This window comes from Eptatretus burgeri, chromosome 10, assembly GCF_056783735.1.
Source record: "Eptatretus burgeri isolate ZD-2024b chromosome 10, Ebu_testis_v1, whole genome shotgun sequence".
NCBI classification, from domain to species: domain Eukaryota; kingdom Metazoa; phylum Chordata; class Myxini; order Myxiniformes; family Myxinidae; genus Eptatretus; species Eptatretus burgeri.
The window spans coordinates 36,794,442-36,812,892 of NC_140970.1; the positions used below are offsets into that span (position 1 = coordinate 36,794,442).

The window sequence follows — 18,451 nt, forward strand, 5'->3', positions numbered from 1 at the left end:
GATGGAGGAGATTGGAGGATATTGGGACCATACTCTGTGCAGAGCATTGGTGCTGCTTAAGTAGTCTCCATTTGATGGTCCATCATCAACACCATCCCTATTTAGCCTTTCCCCACTTCAGAGCAGCAACACGTAAGAACTGAGAGTATCAATTAATTACTTGATAAATTGGACATTGCGAACACTTTGCCAATCAGCGCGACAGTCCAGCTCGACTTAATGAAATTCAAACGGTCAGCAAACCAAAACATAAAACACCTTCTCAGCTATTAGTGTACCACTGGGCATAGAAATTCAGACCTTTTTGGCTTCATTGGTTTGAACACATGGGGGTTCTTACACACTTGTGAAAAAAAAAAACGGGAGTGTGAACAATATTTGATTGCAGTGTTTTCACAAGCACACAAAAGGCAAGGAAAGGATTTACTCACTTCATTTGCTTCACTATCGTACTTTTTCCAGACTCTCCAGCACCTGCCAAAGGTGTGCAAAATATACTGCATCCATTAGAGGCAAACACAATACCACCAATAGCATTTTTATTTTATTTTTTTTCAGCACAAATCACCACCACACTTAAGTCAAAGCACCTGCAATAATTCTGCGAGAGCTTTTGCTCGGCTTTTTGCAAGACGTCATTTTGAACAGTCCCACAGAAATAATTACGTCTGGAGTGTTGTTCAAAAGCAACTATACAACTTAGCGGTGTTACTCAAAGCATGCACAAACAATGCTTTCTTTACTTTGAAATGCAAAGCAACAACTTGCATATGGAAGTTAACGTGGCAAATGATCATCGGCGACACTTACTGATGAGCTCTATGTTCAAACTTGGAAGCAGACAAACACAATCCGCATCGTGTTCAGCCGAGTAAAGTGTGCGCACTAATCCAGTTTGTTGTTGTGAAATGTTCTTCAGTAACTTTTTTTCCGTTTAAACTACCATATGCAGGCTACAAGCTGCTATCTTCACACCACTGCAAATTTTCAACTTTCCTTACCTCCCCCACCGAAGGTGGAAGGAGATTACGTTTTCACCCGTCTGTCGGTTTGTCTTTGTTTTGTTGGTCCGTCTATTTGTGCGTTTGTTTGTGTGCAAGATATCTCAAAAAGTTGTGGACAGGTTCGGTGTGTAACAAGGATGAACTGATTCGATTTTGGTGAAGATCCAGATCCGGATCCGACTACGAGAATTTTAAGATGATTCTTCATCATTGAGAGATAGGATCAACCAGAGAGTTGGTGTCAAAGCCACCCAATGCTCGCCTGTTTTTACATTTATCGTTTTTAAAAGACTCGTCTGATGATATTTTTTATAAAGCATTGCAGTGAAGTCTGATTCAAATAATTTTAAAGCAATATATGTATTTGTATATTGTAAATCAGTAAAAAAATAGTGTGGTAGATAAAAACATTCCAAAGGAAATAACTTGCACCAAAAACTTTAACATTTTCACGCCGGGGGTATTGCTATAGCTCTCTGTTCTTCGAACAGGCGAGTTAAAAATGATATACAGCATGATATCTCACAAAGTTGTAGACGGATTCGGATGACACTTTGTGGACACTTTGGGTGTGTGGCAAGGAAGAATCAATTCAAGTTTGATGAGGATTCGAATCCAGATCCGGATCGAGATCCGATAATTTTTTAAGTGATTCTTCACCATTGAGAGAGGGCTAAACTGATGTGTAGCACGATATCTCAAAAAGTTGTCGATGGATATGGACTAAACTTGGTTGACAGTGTGGGTATGTGACGAGGACGAAGTGATTCAATTTGGTTAAGATCCGATTCCAGATCTGCATATGAGATTTTAAAAAAATATTTAAAAGCGATTCTTCACCATTCAGAGATGGGGCTAAATACGATATATCACATGATATCTCAAAAATTTATTGGGCCTGATATGTTCTATTGGATCAGGCATTGTGTGGCGGAGATATGCGCTCTACCGAGTTCCCTTCTAGTTAATTAATGTGTCAAATGGCTCATGCAAGAACTGCTCAATAAATGTGGGAGAAGATAAAATTTAATAATGCTTTTATAATCAATATAGATCACCCAGTGTCGGGCACATTTACACATTAATGAACGTATTAGAGTATAATTAAATACTAAGAGCCAAGTAAAACCTGCTACAATTAAGATGCAAAAGCAAAGAAAACTAGAACGGCACTCAGTAGAGCGCATACCTCCACCAGGCTGAACAGTTTAAGTTTTGTATCCCACCGATAGGCCGGATCTGGATCCAGACCTGAACCAAAGTCAAATCGGCTTGTTCTTGTCACCAAACCAACTCATCCACCTCGTTTTGTCATAATCCACCCAGAACCTTGAGATATTGTGCTATATATTGTTTTTGGCCCAAATTCTCAATGGTGAAGAATCACTTAAGAACTCTCAAATCCAGATCCTGATCTTCACCAAAATCAAATCATTTCGTCCTCGTCACGCCAAAACTGTCCACAACTTTTTGAGATATCCTGTTCACAGACAAACAGACAGACAGACATGGGTGAAAACGTAACCTCCACCCATCTTCGGTGGTGAGGTAACAGAACAAACCTGCATGAGAGATCTTAATATCATCGTCCATTCATCAAAGCACTTTGTATTCCAATGTTCTGAAAATTTTTATCACGTCTGACCATTCCTTCCAAAATCGTCCTCGTCCACACGTGTGACCTTCAGCAGTACATATTTTAAAATAAATCTGCTATGTGGATAAAATTCCTCCCTGTACACAAACGTACAGCACTGTGCATACACTTCAACTGCAGGAAAAATATAAAATTTGTCTTGAACTACTACTGGATTCCCATACTCATAGAAATATCACATGCTGGAGAACATCTCTCACAGAAAGTGTGATCTTTCTTGCTTACTGCTATGGTTCATTGGGATAAAAGCCAAGAGGTTTACATGTACCGAAGAGATGCTCTCAAGGTATAACTGCCAGTGGTGCAGGGTTCCAAAATCTATCCTGGTTTAGGATTCGGCCCAAAATTGTTGTTAACAGCACCCATTGTACACGAAACATGTTTGTGTCGTCATCAAGTTATTTTATGGTGGAACAAAACAAATAATTAATTTTTTTGCCATCCGTGTAATCTAAAGTCAATCATGGGGATTTACGTTCTTTTGAAAAAATTTTTTTGTTGTACTGTGTGCAGAATCTAGGCTTGTGGAAGAGTGAGGTGACAAAGGGTGACAAAGGTCAAGGACTGAAAGCGAGGCCACAAAAGGAAAACAAGCAAAGAAGAGAATGGACAGGAAATGAGAGACGAGTGAAGGGAACACGGTGACCTACAAGCAAGCAGGTTGGGTTGGGTAGGTTTAATGGAGGTAAATTGATTTTTTTTTTTTTTTTAAACATCATACTACTGGCAACTTTGTCAGCGGAGGCATAAAAAAAAAAACATCTCGGGTAGGGATTGGGGAATGCCACGAGATGCTTGAAACCCTGGAGGTACGTGTGATTGAACCACCTCTGGAAGGCACTTCCACAAACAGGAAAAACCAAGAACAAAAGGGTCACGACAAGCCTGAGTTATAGGACTTTAACCATAAGGGGGTTTCTGGGAGAAAACGCAAGTCTTGCAGAACTGGGGAGGGTCAGAGGCCTGAGAGAGAAGAGGGAGCCAGACCAGAAGCGAGAGATGTTTATAAACAAAATAAAATGAAAACAGAGGCCACCAACCCTTCTGCAATGTGAGGTCGGAGATAAATATTTAACAAGCTGGGCTAAAATGAACAAAGAAATATACCGCATTAAAAAAAAAACAACCGAGCTATACCAGATAAAAACATTGTTAACAGGCAATGATGAAGGAAAGCAATCTGTAATAAAAAAAAAAAAATAGCCAAATACTGAAGAACCAAATCACAGCGTTATAGCCACCTGACATGTCAGAACTTTGGATAATCGTTATACGTTGAACACATTTTGAGGAAATGTTGAGATTCCAGTTCGGTTGTACATGTGAATATCTTAAGGCTGTAGTTTAGGATGATAACCAGATGTGAAAACAATAAACACAACTCGACATGGAGGATTACATCACCATAAAACAGACATAGCCAAACCAATGATCTGCAGAGGACATTATTCTTTCTTTTGACATTGATATAAAGCAGTGGAGCTTCTTGACTTGTATATCAACCGCAATCAGGACAATGACATAGTAGATGTCAGTGTACTTTCATGTAAATTACCAGGACATAGTAGTCAATGAACAAACACATGGTACATGGATTTTGAACCTTGGTTACCCAAAGATAAGGCTCGGAATCTGAAACTCATGATATATTAACACAATTCAAGATGAACTGAAGCCACGCATATGCAACGTTTACATGATTAAGAAACACTTCATGAAGGAATCAAATGGTGCGACAATCGTGAATAAGGTACGGATCTTTCTGTCAAGTTTTGTACCATGCAACCATGGTTTTCAGCTTTGCATAGGCAAAAATAGGGGACTTTCAAAATGATGAGGCCTTTCGCACATGCGTTGTGTGTGTGTGCATTTTCATTGACTCGTTTCTGTTCGCCCGAGCACTTTTACTCTGCCGATGATAGTGCAAAATCTGTTGGTGAAATAGTCTTTCAAACATAATTTTCAGCATTCAAATGAAAGAGTGGCAAATTTTTAAATGGTCACTCACAATTGTTGTGTTCCTGGATGCAACTGTGACTCAGGGAAATATAGGGAATACAAGAAATATCCGTGGATGAGACCAAGAGGTGTTGAATTCCCATAAATTATTTTCAAATACAAGTGAGCGGCCAGTGGAAATATAGAAAAAAAACACACACACACACACACACACACACACACACACACACACACACACGTATCCTTTTCGCAGTGGATGCAAAAATGTAGTGCAATTTTTCGTGGCCCCGAAACCAAACGAAAAATGCTTTTATAACAGCCCCTGCTGCTCAGATAGCTCCAACCCCCCCCCCCTTCCCAACATTCATAGTTAATATCATTCACAAGCCCCAGATATATCCTTCCCATCGGTGTTCAGAAGCACCCAAACCAGATAAGGTGTCTTCTGCAGGGAAGTCCACCTGATATATCCAGCTCATAGCTGGCAAAAGCTTTGTGCATTTTCACGTCACGAAGATGTTCTTTGCCAAAGAGCTGGTTACCGTTACTTGGTAATGACATACAGAATCGTCTTTACAATTGCAGACTGCCATTAAATAAATCACCAAGCCTGCCGTGCTCACAGGAGGCACTCCCGCAAGGTCCACATTCCATTCAACGGTAGCGATCCATTGGGGGTTTGTGGAGCATACGTCCACCAAGGGTTTGGATAGCCTTGCCCCGGTCAACATGGTCAGGAGTTTGCAGTCCGAGCAGCTGCCCGTTCGGCAAGCTGAGAAGATTCTACAAGTCTTTTGTCGTACAGAGGCACAGCCCTTTCTCTCAATGTACTTTTCCAAATATTTTCAGCTTCTCTTAGAAGCCCAGTGAGCCATTTTTTCATTTCAAATCCTCATTTCGCACACACGATATACTTTATGGTGCTCCGAAAACCGCTGTTTCCCAGGCAAAGATGGTACAGTTAGAACTATAGTATATGAGAATTGTACTCTCATATATTGTAGTTGGTAACAGGTCCAACTACAGTAGTCTGCAGAGAATTACTACAGGAAAGGAATGCTATTCTTGCCTTGGTTAGGGGGGATTTTTTGCGCATACGCACCAACCATTCTGGGGCGGATTACGTATTTCGAAAGTCGCGTATAGAGGGGAATCCGACACAGAAGTAATAAATATATAGGCCTGACTGCAACATCAACTCGATCAACTCCTCCACGTTGATTTTTGTTACTTACTTTTAGTGAATTTTCCCACTGCCATGTCCACAGACTACTGCCCAGCATTTCAGGACAACCATAAAATGATGTCACCGCACACATAAACTTCATAATAATGTGCATCATGTCGACCGAACGACCACCAACTGACTCGGATGATGTATTTGTATGCACCTCTCGGTGTCATCAGATTTACTTGTGTGTATTATGGAAAGGCCCTCTTTTACTTTTCACATCACATTTCTTCTTTCATAGTCTGCTCCATGGAGATGTGACCTAAAATACACTGGAGATGGGATTCAAGGGGATACTGTACCCATAATTATGTTTATAAAAACTTTTCTATCAGCACAATATGTAACGGATTAAAACATCTTTATTCAATGTGATAATTGACAAAATGAAGGGTCCTTCGTCGGCATGAATTGAGAAAGAAAGCACAAAACATATTTTACCATGCCAGAAACCACCCCTGACCCAACCATGCGCAAAGACCTGTGAATCAGTGATGATTAATGAATTGTCCCACCCTTCGTCTGCAAACAGATGAGTTACCGTGCAAGGGCTAATAGTTTGTGTCGATGCAATCATGTTTGCTCTGTTATCTAAACACATTGGTGTAAATTGAATGGCTATTTGTTCTCAGAGTGTGCTGGAAAAAGAAAATGAACTTGAGTGGATGCTGCATTGCTGGATGAAACCCATAATATGGTGAACAAGTGCAAAATAAACACTAAACAGCAGTGATTAAAGTTTGGGGCTGATTTCAGGGGCAGTAGTGCCCCCTGACCCCACTACCACTCGCCAAAAGTGCACATTATGTATTGTTACGGTTCTGCCAACTGTCACTCCCAAGAAATGGCAACCAACTTACAGCGGTTCCCAAGGTAGTTATTTTATTACTTATATTACAGATAGGGTACTTCCTGGTGTCTAATGGGCCATAAATTGAATATGCATTGTTGGGGGTTTAGCTAGGTCTTTCCCTTTCGGCAGAGTATCTTGCAATTCACACAGCGTCCGTCTTCCATACCATTTCTGTGCACTCACCACACTTTCTTTGCTCCTCACCCTGAACCTCTAATTTCCTGTAACATCTTCACCCATTGTCTTTCCAACCCCGTAGTGAAATTCTCTGTAACACAATCACCCTTTACAGTTGAAAGGTCACCACAGGTCAAATAAACCCTTCATCACTCTCACCCGGTTCAATCCCCAAGTCCTTCTCTCCCGGCTGTTCTTCCTTGCTCATCTTCCCCACACACACATATTTTAATGTTCCTTTGCTGCAAATAAACTCCTACATGTTCTTCCAGCCTGTTCATAATGTCTTTTCCCAAATGGTTCAGCACACTTTGCACTTAGTGTTAACCTGGGATGTTCTACCCCACATGACTATCTGGTGCTGCACCTATGTGTTCTGCTCAGAAGGTTACCAGGTGTGGCGCCGAGGGCGTGGCCTCTAGTTAGGTTGCAATGCCAACAGAAAGGCATCACAGAAACCTCGAAGCGTAACCCTGCAAGGCCTGTAGTTTCAGTCAAGCGGATATGGCTGTACAAGATCTGTAGCCCATTGCATCGCGGAGTTATCTGTGGTTGGTGGCCTCAGGGCCGGAGATCGTGAAGATAAGCCCGGGGGAAACCCCCACATGGTAGTCCCAAGCCTCGGTTCCATAACAGTTTATTAGGCGGAACAAGAGGGAGCACATTATGCAAATAATGGACTCATCAAATGGACTACTTTAGGGTATAGATCAGGAAAACATCAAAATGTGATATTTATGTGATGTACAGTGAAACCTCTCAAAACCAAACCCAAAACATTTAAAAAATATTACATTCAACAATGCAGACAGAGCCTTGCCCATGATACTTGTCTAAGGGACCCCCTTCACACACCAGGATTGCTATATTATAGTAGGCTGCCTGGGGGCAGAAAAATCACGTGCGCATGCATGTAGGGTCCACTTGTCTAAGTCTAATTTACTTTAGTACCCACACCGTCTAACTACCGGGGAAACCACACCCTCGGCCGACTTTGTCCGAATTGAGTCGCGATCACCGACTCGGACCTGGCGTAACCGAGCGGAAGTTACCAAAGCCGTGCCGGACCAAATGAACAATTTACGGCACGAACGGCCTCACTAATCCTCAATACGCGCCGTGCTGGGCCAATGAAAGAAAACATGAACAACGAACTGGAACATTTAAAACGGGGAATTTATTTACAATAATCGGGGGATGAGGGGAGCACGTTAAGGGCAGAGTTATCCGAATAAAGAAGGGTATCAAATGTACAAGCAATTCTACTTAGAGACAGGGCCCACGGACACACACGCACACACAAATACCGCAGAAAGAGATGGACCTCGAGGTCTTTATTGCCCCTTCAGCTCGGGAGGGAAGAGAACGTGGCTGGCTACTTGGCCGCGTTCACGCGGCTGGACGACCACACCTTCCTGGAGCACCAGGCGCCAAAGAACAGACCAGGGCAGCCGAACCCAGAGGAGGCGAGACGAGGTGATCTCCCGTGATGAGATGGTCGACCGCTTGTTGTAATGCGCCAGACGAGATGCCTCGGATGCAGTCAACCGTAGACCCAGACAGAAGCGTGCTCGAGCAGATGGGACGCAAATCATCAATCAATTCCATCGTTTTTTGGGGGTCGGCTCCGCTCCCCCATCGCCTGCTCCCATTGGGTGGACGGTGTGTCGCGGCTCTGCCTTCTTGAGAAGGACTGCCCCGGCTTTGGTCCGCGCGTCACCCATTGGGCGGAAAATGACGCATACCCTTATTTGGCGCAAAGCCAGAACGACGCGATCCGTGCCCATATTTGGGCCAAGCCAGAGCGAAACGCTTCGTGACCATATTTGGTGCGAAATACACACCGCCTGGGGCATGGAATTCTGCCCACGCACACACCCACATGCTGGCGAGCACGCGAAGAGCTCGGACAATGCCATGAGCAGAGGGCTGTTGTTGGGGTAAAATCCTATCTATAAAATAACTTCACAGCGCACGTACACTTAATTCCCATTAGACATAGGGGAAAGGGAGCTATCTATCCACATTTACTTAATGAAATAACTGAGCTACGGGGACCTGAATGTTGAGTGCTCATGGCTGCCAAATTTGTAACAATATGAAGATTGCTGTTCACTGTCACTTCCCATCCAACTTGACTGAGCTTGAGCAAATCTGCAAGGAAGAATGGGAGAAAATCCCCAAATCCAGATGTGCAAAGCTGACACAGACATACCCAAGAAGACTCCACGCTGTAATCGCAGCCAAAGGCACTTCTACCAATCAATGACTCAGGGGTTGAACACTTATTGACACAAAACGTTTCTGTTTTTCATTTTTTATGAGTTTGTTAAAATTTCTAAAAACATGTTTTCACTTTGTCATTATGGGGTATTTTGTGTAGATCGGTGACAACATTTTTAAAATTAAATCCATTTTAAATTCAAACTGTAACAGAAGAAAATGTGACAAAGGTCAATGTGTGAATACAGTACTTTCTCATGGCATTGTATCTGCAGGACTCTGCAATGAAATCAACCTAAACCAAACAAAACCCCCAAAACAAGTGAAAGATATATGGAGCATTATCAGGCATGACAATGAGGGCAAAAAAAAAACCAAGAAGAAAAAGAGCAATCAGATTGCAGACCTTTGCCTAGACTTTTGTGTGGTGTTTGTGTGCTGGTGTGTTACGTAATTAATGAGACATAATTAGAACTGCCACTTTATAACTGCTGGCAGCGATGATCAGGTACCAAGACGTCCAACTTTGATGCAACCCCGCTTTGATCAAACACCTGACCCTGACCCATGACGTTTTTTTTCATTATTCAATTGAATTTAGAATGGGATTAAAATAAATTCAATTCAAATCAAATGGAAGACCAAATAAGTGCAGTCCTGCATTCGAGTAAAAAGAAGGAACCCAAACAAGCAAAAAGCAAAGATGAAGTCATCAGGAGGAACCTGGATAAGATTTACATTTCAGCTGCTACTCCTCCACCCTCACACCCATCCAGGCACAACCAAGTGAGACTTATTCAAAAATAAATAAATAATAATAAAAAAGACCCACTCTCAAAAAATTAAATAATCCTGGCTGCTAGACCATGCGTCTGATGAAGTTGAAATTTAAAGCATGTATTCCCCATCAGGATGAGATCATAAATGTGAAGTTTCATGTCCATTGATTAAGCGGTTCCAGAGAAAACATTATTTAATATTTTTCTTCAATCCAATATGGCTGCCAAACCATGTGACCAATGATATCATATTGTGACTTTTGTTCCACATGGATAGGCGGTCATAACTGTAAAACTTTGCCTCGATCTGTTCAGCCACTCCAGAGAAAACATTATTTTATATTTTTCTTCAATCCAATATGGCTGCGGCTGAATCACGTGACGGATGCCATCATCAATTTTTTTTCAGTGGACCATTTTATCCCGAGATGGCCCTCAAAAATTTTCATCCTGATCAGATGTAACATTCCACATAAGCGATTATGACGTCATAAAAAAAATCACATTCCCCATGAGGAGTACTTGCCATGTGCGAAGTTTCAATTTTTTCCTTGGTGAGGTTTCAGAGATAGAGGTCCAAAGTTTTTCCAACATGACTGCCACACCACGTGACCTATGACATCATAATTATCATTAAAACATTCGACATGAGTAGTTGCACCAATGGTGAAAATTGTCTCATCCAACAAGCGGTTGCGGAGAAAAACATTGAAGATCTGTGCGGACAAACAGACAAACAAACAAACAAACAAACAGACCCAAACGCAATACCCTCTCCGTTGGCTGGGGTAATAATATGAAGGACAGGAAATAAACATTTCAAAATGTACATAAAAAAATCTCATTTAAGTGAATTTTTTTTCAAGATATAATACTTTTTGAAGTGACAAATACATGACACGATCCTCAAGCCCCCAATGTACGTGCACAGCATCAATCATTTATTTTGTCTAGTCTTGGGTTTGATTCATATTTAAAACTGCAGTCTGGTGCAGTGTTAGTGAAGAACATTGCACCATCATGGTACACTATGGTAAGAGTAGACATTAAAAACTCTCTCCCCTCTGCATTGTGGGATGTTAAAGATGTTGGTGGGATTACACTTGCAAAATTCTAACTCCTTATAATGGTCAAGTATATTCAAAATGCACTTGCTTCCACTAAAAGGACCCAAATGGGGAAAAGAATGAGCAGGGTGTGAATCCCACCTCCCCAATTTGAGTGCCTGAACAATAAGACAGAGCTATACTGTGGTGATTTCATCAACAATATGAGGAACAAGAGATGAGGAAGGAGACACACACTTGGACACAAAATCAGCCATCTTTATGCCAGTCTTTCCAAACATATGACGCTCGACAGATGGCGCCCAAGCATAGGTCAGACACTCAACACAACTTAAGCTCCATATATCATACTGCCTACCCCTCCAAATGACAAGTGTTAACAGGCAAAATCCTCCAAATGTTGAGGACATGAACATGTATAGGTCGAACAGGGAGACTAGGTGATACAAACATGGATTATTCCTGATTTGGGAGGAGTGAGATTCCAGAAGGACGCATTTTGAGCATCATGCACACCAGATGCTAGGGGTTGTGCATTTTCTCTTGTGGGATCCGAATCACACACACACACATCTCAGATTAAATGGCCTAGTTGGTGCTGGGACGTTCAGGGTTGCTGATTCATATGGAGCACTGTTATTTAATACCAAAACTTCAAGTACAGTCCACCTTTGTCGGTGAAAATCAACCATAGTTTCTCAACTGGGTTTTCTGCAGTTGTAGATTACATGCTAAAGACTTCAAGCCACTTGGAGAACACATCAAGTACAACAAAGATCATCTTATTCCTGAATGGGTCAGCAAAGCTGACATCAATTCTTTGCCATTTCTTGCCTGAAGCAGGCCATAAAAAGTGATACTAGACACGGATTGTTGACATTTTCTGGCATGTAGGGCAAGGTCTAATGGTATGTTCAATGTCCTCATCAACATCGGGTCACCACGTGAGACTGCGGGCGAGACCTTTGGTTTTAATGATTCTTAGGTCCTTGTAGCTCACCAAGAGAATGTTGTCTGAACTTGAGTAACTGTCCTCATACCTCAGATAACACAACCTTGAGCAAAAGACAGCTCTGATGACTCAAGATGCGGTTTTAACTCAGGTGTTGAAGGTAGGTCATTCCAACTACCAGTGGAGAATGCTCGTACAACACGAGCAAGCATTGGATTGTGGACCGTTTCAACAGCCACATGCTTGCCCGTAAAAGGCCGAGAATGGATCTGGCCTAGAATAAACACATACACCTGATCTGATTATTCAAATGGATTACTTTTGCGAGGAAAATGAGAGGGAGAGTCACGATTGGCATTTTATCTGTGTGGTGGAACTGAATATCATAGATGTAGGCAGCGAAGAAAAAACACAATCATTGTATCCACACCACTGCAGTGACTGGGATGCCTTGTTTGGGTTCATGATGAACTGGAGCAGTTTATGATCAGGATTCAAAGTGAAATGGTGACTCAGTAGGTGCTGATGAAATGTGTGCATTTCGCAGATGAGACAGCAAGCCTCATGTTCAATTTAGGCATACTTCTGTTCAGCTGTTGACAGGGTACAGGATGAGAAACAAATAAGGCATTCACAGCTGTTATTCATTTTGTGTGATGGAAATGCTTGAATGCCATAGGCAGAGCTATCACACACTGAGATGGGTGGATGTTTAGGTTGTTCGTGAACGAGAACCGTATTCTCCAAGTTATACCTTGATACGATCGAGAGCTGCCTGTTGCTCAAATCTCCATGCCGAGCGTTCTTCCTTTCCAAATAGATGAGCCAACAGGGCCAACTCAGTGCTCAGATGGCTCATGAATCTTTGGCAATACTGTGCCATACCGACCAATGAGTGAAGATGATTTTGTCCCATGGCAGTGGCATGTGCTGAATCGCATCTACCTTCCATGGGCCTTTCAACAGCTCATCTGGCATGATGATGTGACTGAGGTACTCCAACTTTGTTTGAAGAAAACACACTTGTCCCTATTCAAGCAGAGACCACAAGCTTCCAACTTGGTTTGCACTTTCTCAATGTTCTCGAGGTGTTCTGCAGTCATTCTACTCGTAATGAGTGTACATCATCCAGGTAGGATTATGCAAGAAGCCTGACACCGACATGATCCATAAAGATATACTCTTCTGACACAACCTGGGCTGAAGCAATCCCAAAAGAGTCGGTTGTGTCGATAGAGTCCCTGGTCGGTGTTGATCGTTACCAGGTTACAACTACCTTACTCCATTTCCAGATGAAAGTATGCAGGTCGAGTTTTGTGAAGCATTTACTCCGCAGGCCAGCTGAGCATACAACTAAATTGATGGAAGCGGAAACTACGCGATAAGAAGACCATGGGTTGACCATAGTGTTGAAATCCCCACAAAATCGATCATGATTCCACTTCAACACCGTGAGGCCTGGAGTAGCCCAGTCTGAATAAGACACATGTTCAATCACTACATGGGCCTAAAGCCTATCAAACTCAGCTTGCACCTCGTCACGGATGGCATATGGAACTGGCCTGAGTTTACAGAAATTAGGAGCAACACCCTCCTTCATGACGAGCTTGGCCTGTATATATTTGAGATTGGCTAAGCTCATTATAAAATGGCCTTGATACTCTTGAAGGATCTGCTCCAACTGAGGTGGTGTGGTTTGCATAAGGTGAATAGCTGACCAGACTAAGTTGATGTGATTCAGCCATTCACGACAAAGAAGGGACAATCCACTTCCTAGAACCACATACAACTTGAGATCAGCATGTTGGCGTTGATAGCTCACTGGACGTCAGCTACCTCAATCGGCTTAATTTTCTCATTGGAGCAAGTATAGAGTGTGAGGTCCGAACCGACGAGTTTCAGACTGTTTAGCTAATTATGAGAGGACTGTTCATTAATTATGGAGACTGCCAAACCAGTGTCAACTTGGAATTTGTTACAAATATTGTCAACCTCCACATCTACTGTTGTCGGTTGAGCTTTTAGAGTTCCATCTGATAAAACCCAACATCGGTTGAACATATCTTGACCCAGGTCATTGTCCATGATGTGTACGGTGGGTGATGTCTCTCGATAACAGACACATTTCAGATGGCCCACCTTCCAAAAATACAAGCGCACACACACCCAATGCTTATAAGGACAAGCACGGTGAGAGTGTCAACCTCCACAAACTCCCCCTCCTCCCCCACAAGCCTGAGAGGGCACTTTGTCACCTGACTGGAAGTGTTGTGACTGTGACCTGCGGTATTGCCTTGTGTGTTGTTTCTTACCAAAGGTTGTTTTCAAGGTCTGAGGTGAACTGGATACTTTGTTGACATCAGCATCAATTTCCGTGTTCTGACTAGCGCTGGCCGAAACATATTTGAGGAATCGTTTGACAGCCATCGCGGTTTCAAATGTCTTGATGAACGTAATGTCCTCAAACTTGATGTGAGGTATCGCAGAAACAATCATTTGATCTTGTTGACTTTAAAGAAATCTATCCTCAAGCCTGGCTGGACTCTCATCTGACATGAATTTGCAATCTTTCAATGTGATTTTGACAGAAAGATGTTGTAGTCTATCCACAAAATGAGCTACACGCTCTCCCAAGTTTATCGTCAGATTGCCAAATTCAGACCTCTCACTGTCGCGATGTTTTGGGCTTATTATGTTCCTTCATCTTCTGGACTGCAGAGTGGAACATCAAGACAAAGTCTCTCGGCTTGTTTGGAGCAACCAGGTCACACAAAAGATGATAGTTGTCTGCCGACAGCAAAGAAAGAAGAATGGCCTACTTTGGGGTTTTGCTCTCCATGGCATATACGATGAAATAGAACCCCAATTGTTCAGAGAAAAGTTAAAGATTGTCACCAGAAACAAAGAGGAACTTTCAGATGATTGCTGAATCCATTGTCAACCATCGTTGTCACCAACTGTGGTGTGTTTCACCACCAATCAGAAGAACAAGAGACAAGGAAAGAAACAAATATACACGGAATCAGCCATCTTTATTCCACAGTCGTTTCAACCTTGCGCCGTTCGATGATGCCCAATCATGTCAGATACTTGATACAACAAAAAAACAAAACCTGCTCTGCTGCTCTTGTTCACCCTCTCATTTGCTCAAAGTCATCTGCCACCTGCTTGGAAATCAGCAAACATTACCGCTCTGCATAAAAATGTGCAAAAAAACAGAACCCTGCAACTACAGACCAATCAGCTTTCTCACAATCATCAGCAAGGTGATGAAATCCATCATCGCTTCAGACATTGAATCCTTCCTCTTCTGCAAAGCCTTGATTTCCGATCTTAAATTGGATTCAGACCAGGTCACTCTACCCTGGATATGCTGCTTCTGCTATCCAAAAAATGGATGGAGATCCTCAATGCCAGACATGAGATCAGAGCCATCTCCCGAGACATATCGCGTGCCTTCGATATGGTCTGGCACCCCGCCCTGCTCACCAAACTCTCTTCCTGTGGTATCCAAGGACATCTCCACTCGTGGCTCGCAGACTTCCTCTCTTGCAGCAGCGAATGTGTGGCCCTAAATGGAGTTCTCTTATCCACTCTTCCGGTCCAGGCTAGAGTTTCTCAAGGCAGCGTTCTGGGCCCTGTTCTTTTCCTGGTTTTCATCAACGATCTTTCTGACTCTCTGGAAAATCCTCTTTATCTCTTTGCTGATGACTCCACCCTCTGCCATACCATCTTTCATCCCTCAGATCAGCAAGCAGCAGCCTTTTCACTCTCTGCAGATCTGGATAAAATCATGAGCTGCTCCAACACGTGGAACATGTCTTTCAACCCTGACAAATCTCACACTCTCACTACGTCTCTCTGAAAGGACCATCTGGAAAGGACCCCCACCCCTCCCTATCTACTTTCTCAACAATCCTCTGGAAGAAATCTTTTCATTCAAGCTTCTGTCTCAATATCTGCCATGATCTTTCCTGGGAAAGCCACATTTCGAAGCTGGTCTCTAAAGCCAGTCGCCGACTGGGAATCCTCCGTCGTGCAAAGTCCTTCCTTGGCCCACCTGAGCTCCTGACCACATACAAAGCTTTCGTCCGCAGCCTGATGGAGTACTGCTCTCCCCCTAGGCTGGTGCTACTGCCTATCACCTTTCTCGGCTTCATGCTGTGGAAACAAAGGCATTTAGGATAATTGGCGTCTCCCAAGATGAGGCTGAGTCTTTGGGTCTCTCACTCTCCCACTGCAGGCAGGTCGGTGGTCTGTCTGTCTTCTACCATCTCCTCTCTTGCCTCTCCCCCTCCCCCCCCCCATGTTCTGTCTGAGATGTCCTCCCAATATTTCCGCAGGATGCTCAAGGTCCGGCAGCAACCCCCTTCTGGTAAAACTACCAAAATCAAGAATCGCTGCTCACCTTCACTCTTTCATTCTTCTTTTTCCCCACCTTTGGAACAAACTCCCACACTCATCCCTCTAGGTCTTCAAAACAGCTGTTCACCACCATCTCTTATCTACCCTCATCCAAAACCACGATCTTTTCTACGCCCGCTAATCCACCCCGAACCCACGTCCTTAAAAATTCCCTGCTTTCCTTCCTGAAAGTCCCTGTCATGTCCATCTTGTTTACCCTGTGTACCCCACCCCATCCCTCTCCCTTCCACAGATCTCGTCATGTCTCTGTTCCACACTGTTTTTCCCTTTCGTCTTTCCCCCTATTGTCTCCTGCAACCCTTGTTGTACGTTCTGTGTGTTAGCTCTCATACGAGCCTCGACATTGTATACAAAATAAAGAAAAAAAGAATAGTTATGGACAGCACATACACCATATCCAGGGGCAAACTGAATTAAGTGCACCAATGCTGCAATCTTTCAAGATCAGTATACCTTTGGTGTTAAGGGCAGTTATATTTGAATCTGATGCTGATCTTTATTTAACATGAGTTCAACGGGAAACTTATTGTATAGTATTGCCAATCTTTTCTGAAAGGGTTTAATATTTTACCTGACTTCAACAACCAAATTATGTTGGTGTTTATGTCTCCACAAATTACGGGCATCCAGTTATTGCAAACTTCAGTGGTGCCCATGTATTATTTTTTCACAAAATATTTTTTGGACCATTCACGACCATTGACTAGTACGAAAGCGAAGATCCCAGATGAATTTTGTTTCAAGATCCTGGATGCACTTCAAAGCTGTCAATACCTGTGCAGCTGGAAGTGATACCAAACATGGTCATCCAATCAAACCCCAAAGCAAAAGCTGAAGCAGTAACGAAGAGCAAAACAATTCCACCACAAGTCATAAGGGATACAAAAACAATCGTGCACTGGTGGAAAATGTGCAAGGAGTGTTCACAAGCAGTCCATAATGCTAAAGGTAATTTATTTTCCTTTTCAAAGTTTCAGGTATCTCTGCAAAGCCTGTTCTTCGGCTTTCAAGTTCAAAATGCATGTTATAATCTAAATTACAATTTCTTGCAAACGCACCCTTCGTAACACTGCTAATAAGGCTGTACCACAAAGTGAGGAGGTAGTTACATGATGAGCTCCTCACAACGGAGAATATCGATTAACAAATTAAAGTGTCATTTCGCTTTCTGTCGGCTTTAAGCGGTTTGTGGTATTTGGCCCTACAAGTTGTTCAAGAAATGGTTAGAATTTAAAAGTTAGACTGACAAAGACCTAAAGAATAGAAAAAAGTAACAGAGTTTTCCTACAACGTGTTATACATCATTACAGCTTTCCATCGTTTATAAAAATGGTCAAAAGAATCAAGGTCACCCACATGCTTTTGTCGTTGTTTTGCAGAAAAATCGCAAGGACCCCATAAACCACGACAAAAAAAAAGACATGGTGTAAGGTTGCACAAAGGACGAAGTAACAAAAAGGCAGGGTGTTAAAATAAATTCACAAGGGCCAATGATCGAGCATTCATGTATGACTATCATGTTCTCACACAAATGTAAATTGCAAATTAGCTGGGCAGTATCGAGATACATTTGCTTTTTCAGCCATAAACTGAACAACAACAAAAAGGAAAACAACAGAAAATAAAGGACAGACAGAGACACTTTTAACCGACTGCTTAAATATTTTCAAAAAGCCTCTAATTTTCTTAATACAATTTCACAAAGTTTTTCACTGGAAGAGAAAAAGCGTGAAAAATCCCAGCCTCATAATCGCCATTATCAAAACTGCCAGCGATGATAAAAACAGAAATAACTTTGAAGATAGCTCAATATATACATCCTGAATTTCCAAAGACCTAGTTTGAAAAATAATAATATTTAACAATGTTAAAAAAAAAAATGTTTTGTCAGAGTATTTTGTAGGAACAGACATAATGCATACAGTGTGGAATTTTAAATGAAAAGTGTGTTGTGTCAACATGAGAGCTAAAGCTTGTGCAGCACTTCTTGGACAGCTTCAGTCAGAGTTGATTGTTTTCACAACAGCTTATGTCATTGTTTAATACACCCCCTGCCCCCCCCCCAGCCTCCCTGAAAAGTGTGTAATATTTCTGCGAATTATGAATGAGCAGCCTTTGCAAAAC

At 42.4% G+C, this 18,451-nt stretch overlaps 1 protein-coding gene across 8 annotated transcripts in view; it reads right to left on the reverse strand.

Annotated features, from left to right (window-relative positions):
* LOC147018330 (guanine nucleotide-binding protein G(i) subunit alpha-1) overlaps positions 1-18,451 on the reverse strand; it is a 140,678-nt gene that overhangs the window by 25,724 nt on the left and 96,503 nt on the right. For all 8 annotated transcript variants that reach the window (XM_085897876.1, XM_085897878.1, XM_085897877.1 and 5 more), the window contains one exon: positions 432-474. In XM_085897876.1, coding sequence (XP_085754002.1) covers positions 432-474 — 43 coding nt within the window. The remainder of the gene's footprint in view (positions 1-431; positions 475-18,451) is intronic.